This window comes from Pecten maximus, chromosome 1 (assembly GCF_902652985.1).
Source record: "Pecten maximus chromosome 1, xPecMax1.1, whole genome shotgun sequence".
NCBI classification, from domain to species: Eukaryota; Metazoa; Mollusca; class Bivalvia; order Pectinida; family Pectinidae; genus Pecten; species Pecten maximus.
In genome coordinates, this window is record NC_047015.1 from 44,889,127 (window position 1) to 44,906,340 (window position 17,214).

General features: G+C 35.2%; 1 protein-coding gene across 3 annotated transcripts in view; it reads right to left on the minus strand.

Annotated features, from left to right (window-relative positions):
• The window catches only part of LOC117334787 (long-chain-fatty-acid--CoA ligase 5-like), a 44,372-nt gene extending 27,277 nt beyond the window's left edge, over positions 1 to 17,095 (minus strand). Inside the window, exons 1-2 of one of the 3 annotated variants that reach the window (XM_033894593.1) lie at positions 17,008 to 17,095; positions 5,118 to 5,291 (exon numbers count right to left, since the gene is read on the minus strand). In XM_033894593.1, coding sequence (XP_033750484.1) covers positions 5,118 to 5,261 — 144 coding nt within the window. In that variant the 5' untranslated portion in view covers positions 5,262 to 5,291; positions 17,008 to 17,095. Of the gene's footprint in view, positions 1 to 39; positions 558 to 5,117; positions 5,292 to 13,881; positions 13,988 to 17,007 lie in introns of those variants that run through there. The other 2 variants (XM_033894601.1, XM_033894608.1) reach the window with 2 other exon arrangements.
• Between the last annotated feature and the right edge of the window lie 119 nt (positions 17,096 to 17,214).

Genomic DNA, 17,214 nt, shown 5'->3' on the forward strand with positions numbered 1-17,214 from the left:
ATATATAGTTAGTACTGATGGTAAATACATGGTACATACCTCTACTAATGAGGATTGTTTAGCAAGGTCCACCAAAAGTGGCACTGAGCTTGAACTTCCCATGGTCGTGTAATCCACTCACTGTTAGATCCTAGTACTGGTTACTCTATACACATGAGTGAGTTAGTTATGGCCATATACCTGAATGTGTATAGGTACCAGCCAGTAAGAGTTCTGTTCACCTGATATTAAATCGGGTCAGCGAACACTGGTCACATTCAAATTTTTTTCCCTCATTCACATTCCTTGGGATATACATTAATTGATCATACAGTTTGTATACTTTCCTTGGTCTAGGTTATACAGGCAAATGAGTTGGGCTTAAGTCCATGGTAGTGGATATGCTCTACAAAACTGGAGATATAGCAAGACCTGTTGTAGTGCTGATCAGTGCTAACCAGTCAATCAATAAAGAGAGAGAGAGAGAAAAATAATTCTAGTCAATTCCGGCTGGCTCTATCAGATTATTTCATTCCATGAATTATGAATTTGTTTCTGTACCAGGAAAAACTACAGTGTATAGAAGGACAAGAAAAGAAACAGGAAATAACAAATCCACAGCTTTTTAGTTTCACACTGCCTCTAGTCGGCAGTCACATGGCCGATAGTATATAGTAAATATTTCATCATTCCCAGGTCATGTTGTTAGAAGCTGGCCTGTGATTGGTTAAAGATGGTGGAATTATGAATGAATGGGGAAATGATTGGTACACACAGACACACCATGCCGTCTAAATATCACCCCACATCAATTAAGCCTTCATTCTCTACAGCACACGTAGCCTTAACACAGCTATTCCTAGGCATTGGTCACCTCAGTATATTTAGCCATTAGACAAATAATTTAACTATCTTTAGGAGTGTTCTCCTCAGCTTTTCCTGGTAAATGTGCTCATTATTGAAACTTAAAGCCAAACAACTTGGCATTTTTTATATACATATCAAAGATTTGGTAATTATTACTCAAATGGAAAGTTACATTTGTGTTTCTTAGTATTGTATCAGGAGCTGGAGTAGGTACACTAAATCAGTAAAGAATGATCTATAATGAACCATGAAGTATGCTTTTTCACAATTTCCTAAATTACAGGTGTGTGAAATTATGATCAGAGAGGAATCAGGTCTCATATATTCTAATCATGTCACAGCTTCAACTCCAGTTTTGGACAAAATTTGAAGACAGATGTGCTTCATTTACTGAATTTCTGGAATTACACTTTTCAGAGGATGAAATCACATGTAATCGCCTCATCTGTCATTGGGTTTTCTGACAGGTGAGGCGAGTACCTGTGATTAAACAAAAGAAATGGCAAATGTTATAAACAATGCAAGATTTTAACAGCAACTTCAAAATAATATTGTCAAGGAAAAAAATTCACAGTAAATCACAGTCAATGCCAGAAGTGTGATCAGTATTAAGTTTGGATGTGTATATTTTCAAGTGAAATGAACATTCTGTAAATCATACTTCCTGTGTAAGTAATATTATGGTTAACAGGAAACTGTATGCTGGGAATAAATAAATACACAATATTCTAGGAAAATGTTCAGTTTTGTAACTATGTGTTGTGGTTAATAAATAATTATCTTTGTTTACATGTCGTCATATTGTCAATCTTTCCATTTATGATTTCTACAGTAACACGGATGTGCAATTTGAAATTCCATATGGTATATATAATCTATTCCCTGAACAGGGAAGGGGCCGCGGTGGCAGAGTGGTTAAGGTGTCCCGCCACTTTATCACTAGCCCTCCATCTCTGGGTTGTGAGTTTGAAACCTATGTGGGGCAGTTGCCAGGTACTGACTGTAGGCTGGTGGTTTTTCTCCGGGTACTCTGGCTTTCCTCCACCTCCAAAACCTGGCACGTCCTTAAATGACCCTGGCTGTTAATAGGACATTAAACAAAAACAAACTAAACAAACCAAACCCTGAACAGGGGTTTTTAAACCAACAGAATGTTACTATAAATTGTATAAGGTTGTATATCAGATCTCTCAATATCTTGGGACCTTGTCTAAGGCCAATAAAACTAAGCAATTCTGTAACAGGTTGTGGAGTACCAGCTGCCTATCATAAATCTTTGACAACCATATTTACTGCTATATACTAGAAGAACTGATGAATATTTAATCACTACTCTTTGGTAAAGTTGCATTACAATTCTTATTTCCATTTAATATTGATGACAAAAATACATCAGGTGATGAAGAAAAATCCCAGGTAAGCATGCGCTACCTTGTAGCGTAGTCTTGTTGACTAGTGTACATTTTGTATTTTGTTGTTGAGTAATATTGGTTTTTAAACATTGGTACATATGTTTGTCATACCTGGTAAGTAGATTTAAATCAATGTGATGATAGCAAAGAGCTATGATGACGGACTAGATAAAGATAAGCAATAGAATTGATGAAGACATCAATATGTCAGAATCAATATATGGAAACACTTATACTGCGGCTGCTGGAAACACTTATACTGCGGCTGCTGGAGTGCCAGTGTACATCCCTGTATTACTAATCAATACCTGTATCATATCCTGTTCAGGTAAACAGGTACAGTTGTCAAGACAGTACAGTGAATTATTATTCACATTTTCAACATCCATGTTAGACTTTAAACATTGATACTTTACTGTTTTTGTGAATCTCAATATTTAAGCCTTAAGGGAGGTCCAAGACGTCCTAGGGACAGGAATCCTTATAACAGTTCACTGTAATCTGACCTTTGGAGTTGGGACCTCAATGGATATGGTTTACTCCATAACAATGAGCATGCATTGTTTGAAAAATTGCATGGCCTGAGTTGGAAAAATACCTGCTTTAAAGTCTTTAAACAAAAACCACTCAAAGGGTATGGCATCGACCATTGACAAAGAAAATCATTGACACGGAAACTCAAGCTCTATCCCAATATTTCATGGTGAGATGGTGTGTACATATTGTTGGCCTTCTTGTGACATCCTTATACCTTAAACTACTTATCTTGCTAGTAATTAGAAGACACATTCTACCTAGATTTTGATCTATAAGTATAAGGTCCTCTGCCCAGGGCAGTCATATTTTTTATTTTTAATACACACCTTATTGGGTTGAGGTGCTTTCCTCATTGTAACCAGGCATTATAACATTTGTGAAAGAACAGGGGAAAACACATTCCTGCCAAGAGCCCTGACAGGAATTGAACCTGGGTCTCCGGCATGATAATTAAAGTCACGGCTCTACCTCCTGAGCCAGAGAAGCATGCTCCGTCAGCTGAGAGACAGAGACTGTATTAATTAAAACTAGCTGAGTGACAGAGACTGTATCAATTACAAGAGGCCCAATGGGCCTGTATCGCTCACCTGGCTCTACAGCAACTTTGAAGTTGATTGAGGTCATTTCTAAAGATACTATGTTGATTACCTCTTTATTCAAATATCATTGCAAGCTAGTTTTATTCATATTAAATTTTTTCTAGTCCTTCATTCCAGCATTCTATTGGCCTACAATTGTAATATCAGGTCTTGGAGGCTCTTGGCTATAGCCTATTTGACTCATATGACCTTGAATGAAGGTCAAGATCATTTATTTGAACAAACTTTGTAGCCCTTCACCCCAGCATGCTACAGGCCCAATATCAATTCCCTTGGCCTCTTGGTTAGTGAGAAGAAGTCGTTTGAAGATTATAGCCTATTTGACCCATGAGACCTTGAATGTAGGTCAAGGTCATTTATTTGAACAAACTTAGTAGCCCTTCACCCAAGCATGCTGCAGGCCCAATATCAAGTCCCTGGGCCTCTTGGTTATTGAGAAGAAGTCGTTTAAAGATTATAGCCTATTTGACCCATGTGACCTTGAATGAAGGTCAAGGTCAATTATTTGAACAAACTTGGTAGCCCTTCATCCCAGTATGCTACAGGCCCAATATGAAGTTCCTGCGCCTCTTGGTTATTGAGAAGAAGTTGTATAAATGAAAAAGTTGACGCCGGACGGCCGGACGACGGACGCCGCACCATGGCATAAGCTCACTTGCCCTTCGGGCAGGTGAACTAAAAACTAGCTGAGTGACAGAGGCTGTATTAATTAAATAAATTTAGGTGTTTTATCAGAACCCACTCCTCTGTCCTGAGGGGGCACATCCTTCATTTATACATTTAGGTGTTTTATCAGAACCCACTCCTCTGTCCCGAGGGGGCACATCCTTAATTTATACATTTAGGTTTTTTATCAGAACCCACTCCTCTGTACCAAGGGGGCTCATCCTTAATTTATACATTTAGGTATTTTATCAGAACCCACTCCTTCGTCCATAGGGGCACAATAAGGATTCTTTATACTTTAGGCTAGGATTAAATTACATTAATTTCGTCTTTCAGGTAGATCCAACTCGTCTGGCTGTAGGAGACCACAACCTCTACTTAAACTAAGTTGAATTTACTGGCTCAAGGATACTCCAGACCAAATAAGATAACAGGGGTACTGCAGACCAAACATGATTTGCTCTTCTTTTGCCAAAGTGACATTCATTCTTGAATCAAATTACATTGTAACAAAAATTGTCCAATCAACATGCCACTCTAGTAAGAAATAACAATTACATGTCATGATGTTCAATCCCTCCAGTGGTCTCAAAGAAATCAATCACAAAACGAAAATGGAGACTACACAATATTCAGATGGTGAAAAAAAGGGGAAATAACTCTTGTAAAAATCTTCCACATTAGGACTCAGCCAGACTGATACTCAAGGTATAACACCATAACAATAATTACCAGAGAATTTATGGACAATTAAAATCCTTACACCAATTCTTAAGTATTTCAAGTATATTCATGTTTAATATCTTTTATTACTATGAAATTCGGAAAGGTACGTCAATCTAGTGCAATGAACCTGAATATGCAAGTATAACACAAGTGCTTTCCTCATCAGACACAAAAAGTTACCACGTAAATCGGTTCTGATGAGATATGATAATTTATGATATAAAGAGCGTTCTTAAATATGTAGTACCATGAACTGCTATGTGACTTGGGATAAATATCGAATGTTATATGGAAAATTGGTGACCAACAACAGAAAATTTAATGTACTCACCGGTACAATGGATGACTGGTTTTCAAGGTCGCACACCAATGGTACAGACGGTGGACTCCGGGTCAGGTAATAGGCCGATGCTGTAGTGACGGCCCCTATTGCCACAGCCCCGGCCCCCATTAGGCGCATGTATTCATCACCCATCCTTGTCACTGGAGAGTTACTACCAGATACCTGTAAATAAGATGTGTATCAATTAAACAACTAGACAATAACTAGAGTACTGGCCCGTCAGAAAGGGATCCATAATGTATGTACCCCTTAACCTGGCGCGTCAGAAAGGGCTCCACAATATATGTACCCCTGACCCCTGAACCTGGCGCATCAGAAAGGGCTCAACAATGTATGTACTCCTGAACCTGGCCCGTCAGAAAGGGCTCCACAATGTATGTACTCCTGACCCCTGAACCTGGCGCAACAGAAAGGGCTCCACAATGTATGTACCCCTGACCCCTGAACCTGGCGCGTCAGAAGGGCTTCACAATGTATGTACCCCTGACCCCTGAGCCTGGCACGTCAGAAAGGGCTCCACAATGTATGTACCCCTGACCCCTGAACCTGGCGCGTCAGAAGGGCTCCACAATGTATGTACCCCTGAACCTGAGCTAATAACAAGTGTTGCATGGTATTGAATTACTGCTTATATGTTTTTAGTTAAGAAACTTTGGTTAAGTTAATTAGTTTAGCATAAAAAATAAAAGTAAATTAAATTAGGAGACTTCAATCTTAATCAAAATGAATACAGGTGAATCAGAATGAATGCAGTTGTGAACCTGTATAAATCTATAAGTATAGTCAGTTGTGAACCAGTAAAATCTATAAGTGTAGTCAGTTGTGAACCAGTAAAATCTATAAGTGTAGTCAGTTGTGAACCAGTAAAATCTATAAGTGTAGTCAGTTGTGAACCAGTAAAATCTATAAGTGTAGTCAGTTGTGAACCAGTAAAATCTATAAGTGTAGTCAGTTGTGAACCAGTATAAATCTATAAGTGTAGTCAGTTGTGAACCAGTAAAATCTATAAGTGTAGTCAGTTGTGAACCAGTAAAATCTATAAGTGTAGTCAGTTGTGAACCAGTAAAATCTATAAGTGTAGTCAGTTGTGAACCAGTAAAATCTATAAGTGTAGTCAGTTGTGAACCAGTATAAATCTATAATGTATAGTCAGTTGTGAACCAGTAAAATCTATAAGTGTAGTCAGTTGTGAACCAGTAAAATCTATAAGTGTAGTCAGTTGTGAACCAGTAAAATCTATAAGTGTAGTCAGTTGTGAACCAGTAAAATCTATAAGTGTAGTCAGTTGTGAACCAGTAAAATCTATAAGTGTAATCAGTTGAGCATAAAAACCATATTGAATGCAGTCATAAGTTTATATTTACAAGTGTTGTCTTACTTCCGTAAGCTTTGTACCTGGTATGCCTAAAGTACACATATTGCCCAATCTATATCATACACATGTACACATTACCAATGTCCCTATCAGGATTTGATCAGTTCATACTTCAATAGATGATCAACGTTCAAACTCAGTTAATAAGTCAGTCACAAGCAACTCAGCAAATTCATGCTTCATGTATAGAAGTAATAACCTAGAAGAGGCCCAAAATTTTAAATCAACAGCAACAATTTGAATGTCTTTGCCTGTACTCGGTCTTTGAACAGGAATTATTGCAAGAGAGATAACTCTAACTTTTTATGGTAGGACCTGGTGTGTTCCAGTTATATAAGATCTGTATACTTTAAACAATTGACTATTATTATATATTACGTATATATACATACATGCCATACTTTCAGGAGACCAATAAGGGAGATGGATGACAGCTAGGCTCTGTCCAATTTAAAACAGGTACCCCAATACATGTGTTCTATATACCTTATAAGAATTAAATGTACTCTATAGACTACATTGAATTATTATAAGGTATATATATATATAACATACATGTATTGGGGTACCTGTTTTATCCATCACTAATTATAGACTACATTGAATTATTATAAGGTATATATATATATAACATACATATATTGGGGTACCTGTTTTATCCATCACTAATTATAGACTACATTGAATTATTATAAGGTATATATATAGTATACATGTATTGGGGTACCTGTTTTATCCATCACTAATTATAGACTACATTGAATTATTATAAGGTATATATATATATAACATACATGTATTGGAGTACCTGTTTTATCCATCACTAATTATAGACTACATTGAATTATTATAAGGTATATATATATATATAACATACATGTATTGGGGTACCTGTTTTATCCATCACTAATTATAGACTACATTGAATTATTATAAGGTATATATATAGTATACATGTATTGGGGTACCTGTTTTATCCATCACTAAATATAGACTACATTGAATTATTATAAGGTATACAGCATTCATGTATTGGGGTACCTGTTTTAAAATTGGACAGAACCTAGCTATACTATCACTGCCCTTATAATTACCGTATTTGACCTAATAAGGGCGCAGGGCGCGGGTAATTGACATTGCCAGCTGATGTTTAGACCAGAGAACGTGTGTTCCACCATTTATGTTCAAATGGAACTCTTTTGTGTTCTATTTATAGAAACAGGTGATTTCCCAGATCATATCAGACATCGTTTTCTTTGATAAATGTATAGCCTCCTTGCAATCACATACCACTGCCAGTAACTTGCGAAGGGCACAACTAGAATAGTCAGAGGTTAATCTAGACCGATTTTACTACCAACATTAGGTAGTATTACCCACTGATGGTGTTTTCCCCTTTGAATAAAAACAAATTTCCCATCAAGAAAAATCCCATAAAACAGGGGAAAATTCTCCAAAACAGGGGAAATCCCCCAAATTTTGATGAAATATGAAAGAATTATAGCAAAGAATAGCTGTAATGTTAAAGTTTAAAGAATAATTCAGACACTGTGGCCCTTCATTTCCCCTAAATTTCATAATGGTTTAACCCCTAATATGTGACTATGTACTAGTATAAATGACAAATAAATGAAAATTGCAAGGTACACCTACCACATGCACATATATAAAAAAAATCCAAGGTATTGAATGAAGCCATGTATCAGAAAAAATCATGTGAAACACAGTCGATATTAGACTTATTAATCAAAGTCGTGCTTTCAAAGTCATGCAAAGCACTGTGTAAATCATTATCAATCCAAGCAAGCAATATTGTGCAATATTTGACTGGCCCTCTATCCACTTACTTAGTTATTGTTATGTAAAAAAGGGGAGTAAATATGATCATATTACTAGCTTAGACTAGTGGGAATTTCCCAGCCAATAAGGCCATCTTATAATTACTAGCTTTGGCTAGCGAGAATTTCCCTGTCAAAATGGTCACCTTACTAGATTAGGCAAGCGAGAATTTCCCAATCAAAATGGTCACTTTACTAGATTAGTCAAGCAAGAATTTCCCTGTCAAAAGGGTCACCTTACTAGTTTAGGCCAGTGAGAATTTCCCTGTCAAAAAGATTCACCTTATTAGATTAGGCCAGCGAGAATTTCCCTGTGAAAATGATATGGTCGTCTTACTAGCTTAGGCTAGCGAGAATTTCCTTATCAAAATGGTCACTTTACTAGATCAGGCTAACGGGAATTTCTCTGTCAAAATGGTCATCTTACTACCATAGGCTAGCGGGAATTTCCCTTTGTCTGGTGGAAGGGTGTTGCCTTACGAGCAAAAGGTTCCAAGTTCGAGCAACAGCACAGGAAGGGTATTTTTCATTACCCCTTCCTATTAAAGAATTACTGAGAAGTACCGTTGACCAGTCCAAATGAAAGCCATAGGAGTCTGAGGGGCTTTCTTGCAGCTAAATATGCTGGGTTGTAGTTGTCTTTGAGGGCAAAGTCTCTGTGATGGAGGGAGTAGTGTAAGAAGGTCCCCTTATTAGCTCAGGCTAGAGGGCCATTCCTTTTAGCCCCCGGACAGGATGTTTGCTTGAAAATGAAAGGTCGCTAGTTCGAGTCAGTATGGGCAGGGTATTTTTCATTACTCCTTCCTATTAGAAATTTACCACAAGACCATAGAACATCCAACTTCTCATGTACCCGATATAAATGTACTGTAGTTACTGTATTAGGGTCAGAAGACCTCGACAGTATCAATTAACTTGGTCAATTAGTTATAATTATGAATACTGGGGACGATAAATGTGAACAATTTTTTGAGTACTGGCTTGCAGGCAGAACCTCTACAAGCCAAACTATATATATTCACAATAAACATATATTCATTAGGCTAGTGAATTGTTAATTGAACTATGATATAATAATCATACAGATTACACACTGTCTGGGTGATTTTCAGACAAATGAATCCTGCAACCCAAACTCATGCTCTATAGATACCATATTTTAAAACTCCCTTATCTCTAAGTAAATTGTTGTTATCAACATTTTGGAAATGAAGCGCCAGATATGACACACCTAAAACATTTGAATATACCTAAATGATTCACCTGGTTAACATGCAAATATCTCTCATGGAAACAAAAGCACCTGAAAAACAACATCCACATGTTACAGTGGTGTATAAATAGTACAGTAGATACCTATCATCCAGCATCTGGTTGGTGTATGGATTCTAGTGATTTTATAGGCATGTCAATTACACACTTTATCTTATTTATATGAATCACTGCATTGAAATTTTAAAGGCATTTTCAAGAACTGGCTAAAAATATCCTACAAAAACACCTGTATCATTAATGATCAATTCTTGAAGTTTCTTAAAGTTTCAACCAGAGGTTGTCATAACAATGTTATTAAAATCCAACTTTTTTTTTACTTACCCCTACATCCTGCTATAAGCTGATACTGCAGGATTACAAACAGTCTTATTGAAGTTTTACACTTACTAGGTGCACAAAACAGAAGCTGCATGCTGGGTATATTTAGGTAAAGCTACATCATTAATGTAGCTGTATATAGATAAGCACCTGCTGGGCACATCTGCCAAGATAGAACAGTTGATATCATGATGTGATCAGGGGCTGGGCTTTAAGATTGGAATACAATCACATTGCCAGTGTGTAAACACCAGAAATTTATATGTCAAAATAATGTCTATGAAAATATATCGACTTATTGAGGTTAACTCATGGTTTTAAGTTAAGTATCAACTTATTGAGGTTAACTCATGGTTATAAACTCATGGTTATAAGTTAAGTATCAACTTATTGAGGTTAACTCATGGTTATAAGTTAAGTATCAACTTATTGAGGTTAACTCATGGTTATAAGTTAAGTATCAACTTATTGAGGTTAACTCATGGTTATAAGTTAAGTATCAACTTTTTGAGGTTAACTCATGGTTACAAGTTAAGTATCAACTTATTGAGGTTAACTTATGGTTATAAGTTAAGTATCAACTTATTGAGGTTAACTCATGGTTATAAGTTAAGTATCAACTTATTGAGGTTAACTCATGGTTATAAGTTAAGTATCAACTTTTTGAGGTTAACTCATGGTTATAAGTTAAGTATCAACTTTTTGAGGTTAACTCATGGTTACAAGTTAAGTATCAACTTATTGAGGTTAACTTATGGTTATAAGTTAAGTATCAACTTATTGAGGTTAACTCATGGTTATAAGTTAAGCCAGACATTCTGACAATACATATGCCAAAATGTCTCATCTCTAGTTATAGAGCCAGAGAAAACTCAAACTGTGTTAAAGTGAACATCAGACATCTATCTACCAAAATGTCTGATCTCTGGACATCGGGCCGGAGGAAACTCAGGGTATATTTATCATAGTGAACATCAGCCATCTATCAGATATCTACCAAAATGTCTGATCTCTGGACATCGGGCCGGAGGAAACTCAGGGTATATATATTATAGTGAACATCAGCCATCTATCAGATATCTACCAAAATGTCCAATCTCTGGTGATGGGGCCAGAAGAAACTTGGACTAGAATTGGACATTAAACATCAATCTATCAAAATGTCTGATGTATAATGTTCAGGTCAGAGTGTACTGTATTCAAAAGCTGGACATCTATACATAGCAAGGGCTATCAGATTTTACTTTATATCTAGAAAAAATTTTAATTACATGTACTATAAATTTTGGATGAAGAATATTTCGAAAATTTGTTGTACACCTTGGATTTGTTACATCAAAGAATTGAAGGCCACAGTGTAGTGTTATCATACAAGTTAACTCTGAACTGCATGTAAGCCAGATGAAATTCGGACAATGTAAATACACACACAGTACCACCATATCATTATATCATATTGAGCTGTGTGAGCAGAAATGTTCACCTTATTTAAACTCTGGCTATATTGGTTTAACTGGGGTCAATTTAAGGCCATGGCTATGTCTTTACACAACTGATATATAATATTATCAGGATTCCTGCACTACCAACAACAGCCTACCCAGTCACACTATCCAATCAACTACCAAGTTTGATATTCTTACTTAAGTTACGATCATTAAATTATGTAAACCTTGATAGATTCAAGGTTGGTGCACACAAATGATCTGTATATTGATGTATGTTCTGCCCAATTTAACATCCTCCACCCTGCAAACACCTCTCATGGGGGGTGATTATGGGGAGAGAACTGATATACTGTATATTTTTATATTAAGAAGTTTACAACTCCTTCATATGACACCAATATCCTGACATCAAAGGAAATCATCTGAAGCTGTCCATGTTATATTGATGAACTCATTGCAGCTATCATCTCATGTCTACTCCTATACTCAACTCATCTAGAGCCTCACTCGAGGTTCCCAACACCTGTCCTAATGAACTCCTCTGGCATTTCTGCTTTATCCTCTACACATCTGAACCACACTGTCTAATTAACTTCTTACGGAACTCAACTGGAATTTGAAATGGCGCCTTGTATCATCCTCATTCCTACAGAATCTAAATGGAACCCTGCTTCTCATCCATACATTACCCCTACCCATCTCATCTTATATTAGTTCTCACTTCTCAGTATTTCTTAACTCATCTAGAATTTTTACCTTAAACCCATTCCAACTTAATTACGTGTACATGTATATGGAAGCTTAACAAATCCACACTAGTCCAGGGTAGTTCAGGGCAAGAAATAAAATTTCAGCATCATTGGTCCTGGGCAAGAATTTGATGTACATTGTACATTGGTCCAATTAAAAGGTTAAGATTACAAGATATTAATTTAAACTGGCCTATCAGGCAAATTCAGTCACTAATATTTTACATGCCCACACAGACCAAATCAATTCTAATTGATTTCAATTTACCTGGAACTTGTGCCTACAGTCCTGTCATTACCAGTAATTTATCTGATCAGGAACCACGCTCTAAGCCCCAGCTCCAGATCAGTTTCTACAGAAATCAGGCGATATATCTCTTATCTAACCTTGTACTTATAGAAAATGTACACCAGATTATGTCCATGACTTTGACTACAAGCAAATAACAAATGACCTTGATATTATACTTCAAGGTCAACAGTTTGTAGGACTTTGTTTACCCTATCCTACTGTACACCAAATCAAAAACAATTTACTGGTATAAGTACCAGTACCTATCACAGATCTATCGTACTAAGGCCATCCTAGATAAATAAATATGAAATCTGCAAAACATTCTTCCTGGGTTGGTTTAAAACTTGATACTGAAAAAAAGTTTTGATATTAAATTCATATTATCAGCATATGCAGCACGGAGAACTACCATATAAATAGAACTGTCATCTCAAAGACAACCAACACCCCCAGGTGCTAATTCTAAGCCTTTCAATCAATCAATCAACAACCTATATTTCGTCAATCAAAGTTATCATAAATGAAACGCCTGCCTACCAATTTTTAGATTTATCATACAATGGCTACATTCTGACCAGCAAAAGCCATTGTAGTAACGTTAACCATAGCAACAGATAATATGTGCACAGCAGTTAGATATGCGCTGCCTCATTGCCTCAAAATTTGATAAAATATGATATGTTTCATCATAAAACAGTGATAAACCATTTATAGAAATTGTTGTTCTATAACCATATGTCATGATCACAACTAAAAGCAATCACAAAGGCAAATAAATGCACTTGTAACTATATGTAGAATTAATTTTAATTGATAACAATCTCTAAATCTTAATTAAAATTATATTAAGGTATTCTTAAAAACAGGCTATAGTATATCTACAGCAGCTCAGGAATCATTAGGTCCAATTCCTATTTTCAAGTTCCTATTTTTTCAATTTTCCAAAGAATGCATTACCATAAAAAATATAAGCAATCAGCAAAGGTTAAAAAAATATGTAAAAAATTAGACATTTGAAGTACACTTATTGAATTTATATTATATTTGTTGCATGAATATTACACAACAGATACAGTCTTATAGATAAAGAAAATGATATATATACATGTATATATATATACTTTATCTATATACACACTAAGTAGGTAATAAATATAGATGTACATGAAGTTACATCTATACATCAGCATTAATATTATTTATATATAAGTATATATTAAATATATAAGTATATATTAAATACATAAGTATATATTAAATACATAAGTATATATTAAACTCTAATTTCGGTATTGTCACATTAAATTTTCAGATTATAAATGTATACATAAAATATAACCTTTTAAAATTAAAAAACATCATAACCTAACAACATAATGATTATTTTTTTCAAAAGATGTAATAAAACCATCATTTATTTAAGAAATAATATTAAATTAATGAAATATAATTACCTTGGCTGTTGTAACCTTGAATCTCAATACCACTATTAATTAGAATAATTACTAAATGAACCACAAGTGACACATTTCGTTACTGTCAATCTTCTCTGTTCTGTCTGTATAGTAGCTATATATACACACAGTCTACTTTACATATACCACTGGGCAAAGTCCAACCCACCAGCCCACTTAACCTTGACAATGATCAATCGCAAAGGTGTTTTAATGATGGTTCTACATGTGACCAAAGTACAGCCCATGTATGGGTAGTGTGTACTTTGTTCCAATGCAGACCCACTGTTAACACCAACTCTCTTTATCCCACCTTGTGGCTCATATAGACTAAAGGTTGTGTGTGACAACACTATGACATTCACACATGCACACCACGCTTGTACAGAGGTATATACCATGTATTTAGCAAAGACTAAAACACAGGTAAATATAATCAAAACCATACAATCACACCTTTAAGCAAGTTTATAATCTTTACAAAGATTGTTACTTGCAGGAGTATACATATATGTAAGTAAGTTTTTCCTATACATGTATATGATATATGTCAGAGTTACCACAGATAAATTTTAAAAGTTATATGACTAACGGCCAGTAAGCCTATAATAGATATCACAACTCAACACTCCTTCACAACTTAATCATTTACAAAGGTATATCCTAATTTATTTTTTTTTTTTTCGTTTTTATTTCGAGTCAATAAAGCATTTTCTCAAACGGATTTGTCCTGTGATCACTTACCAGTATATTATAGTAAATCATTACCATATATGACCTAATTAAGTACACTTTGTGTTTACAAAAGAGGTGTGCTTAATAAAACAATGTATGGCGCAAAGTTTCCATGTGAAATCTGGGTGGGGAAAATATGCAATGAAAAGGAGTAATTTTGAAGTAGTAAAATTGAAGAAATTTGTGAGTTTTGGTGGGCGATTTTGGAAAATATGGGGCAAATGGCTCCATGGCCCCTCCAGAGTTATCCCTGCTACATATCAGCCATTTTGTTTTTCTGAACAGTCTCAACATTGGACAATTACATTAGCAAAGAGGAACCTACATATCAAATTAAGTAAAGATCCATCATATGTGAGAAAATAAAGAAATTTCAACTGTCAAAATTTAACACTCAAATAAAATGGAGACCAATGGTATTAGCCTAATACATTTATGAAATTAGAGGAAATACCAATGTGTGCATTTAGAAGCAGAAACCAAGACAGCCCTCTATCAGCTGTTTTGCTCTCAAATCAGTCTCAAAAATGAAAAAGCAAACTAAAGACCAAGAGAAACAGATACCAAAATATTCCTACTGTGTACATGCCATACAGATTAATGCATGGTCATCCAGAGATTAAACAATTAATAAATTTCAAATAGCAAATTCCATGATGGCCTTCAGTCAACCAATTTGTTTAAAAATTCAGATTAAAAATTGATAGAGTACAACAATTGACCAATAGGAAGCCTACTTTATTAAACAGTAGGTAGCAAAACAATTGACCAATAGGAAGCCTACTCTATTATAAAGTAGGCTTCCTATTTGTCAATTGTTGTACTCTATCAATTTTTGAAATTATATCTCTAAAATTTGACAATAAAGGGATCAATATTTGATGTACTACACCAACATTCCGAAACATTATAGGATTTAAGTAAAAAGTCTGTAGTTAAGTGAACTTTCCTTAAATTCTGTCATGGTTTTCAATGGAAAATTTTGTTGAGGAATTTGCTTAAGTTATAAGTAATATAGAGAAAACCAAGACCTGAGGAGTGGGGATGTAGCTTTTTAATTTGTTAACTATAATTTTCAAACACAACAATTCAGGGGTTTCGACCATTGCAAAGAATCAGTTTAGGAGTTATTTTTATTTACCATTTTGTTGTTACATTTTCAAGATCGGAAAAGTACACATAGGCTGCTAGTGGCACTTGCTGAAAGCCTCCATTTCAGACAATTGTTTGTTTTTCTTTTAGGCTGACACAAGGCCCATTTGGTCTTTATTAATTATTCATTTGAATAAACTGTGTAGCCCTGTATCCTACTGGTCCAATGTCTTGACTTTTCGGTGCTTTGAAAAGTTGTTTAATGATTTTAAAACATTTGATCCCTGTGATCTTGAATGTAAGTCAAGGTTATTCATTTGAAAACATTTTAGTAGCCCTTCCACCAACATACTACTGAGTATCAAAAACCTGGGCCTTGTGTCTATCTTTAGGTTGTTTACATGTTAACACATTTGATCCATTTGACCTTGAAAAAAGGTCAAGGTCATTTATTTGAAAAATCTTACGTAATTTTCATGACATCCAATGGCCAACAGACCTTATTTGTTGACCAAATATCACGTCCCTGGGCCTCTTAGCTACTGATAAGTTGTTTTGAAGATTTTAACACAATTTTGAGGTCAAGGTCATTTATTTGAACTAACTTTTTAGTCCTTCATACAATTACTACTTACCCAATTTTAAGAACATTGGCATCTTAGTTTTTGAAATAATCCCATACAGACAACAGGCACTTTAAGTTCACCATTACACATCATGTCTGTTACATGATATGGTCACTTGTTCTTCAGACAGATAAACTAATCAATATATAATAATTATTATATGGTCTCGTCTGTCAGTGTCACTCTGAAGACATGGATTAGATTGGATTTCTGTTTTATATGAACTAGATAGGATATATTCCCCCTGCTCTTTCATTGACTTTTCAAAAAGGTACTTAACAAATCACTTGTTCACGAATAGGTCATGTGTTGTCGAGGGATCTTATCCTCTGAATTGTCCCCTCAATCCCATCCTGATGCTGCTGATGTAAACATGTTCATAGTACCATTAAACATCAATAGGGAGAACGGGCTCTTTTCAGTACAACTTCAGGATACCTATTGCGAAACTAAAAGAAACAGATACATGTAGCACGCTCTAAGTGCGTTCTTAAGCTTTCAAACACACAAAAAACCGACCTTTGTAACGAGATGCGTTGAACGTTCTTTTGCACTGATGCAGTCTCCGTCAGTTTACGTCTAAATCTGTTTTATGTCATTTCTGAAATTGTTCATCGTTCTGTAACATAATCGGTTCTAAAATTTGATTCTTTTAGTTTAATGTTTTACTTACCAAATATGCAGCAGTTCCTTCTTACAGTTATAAGTGACTGAATATTAAATGCTCTCAAAGTAGCCGGGTAGTTATGGTCTGATCCCTGTGCATAATAAGAAGTGTAATGACCTAGAATGAAATTTATAAGAGTTTGAAGTGAATATTAGCTATTGAAAATAAATTAAAATAATAATTTGGTGTTTACCAATAATATCTTAAATTTTT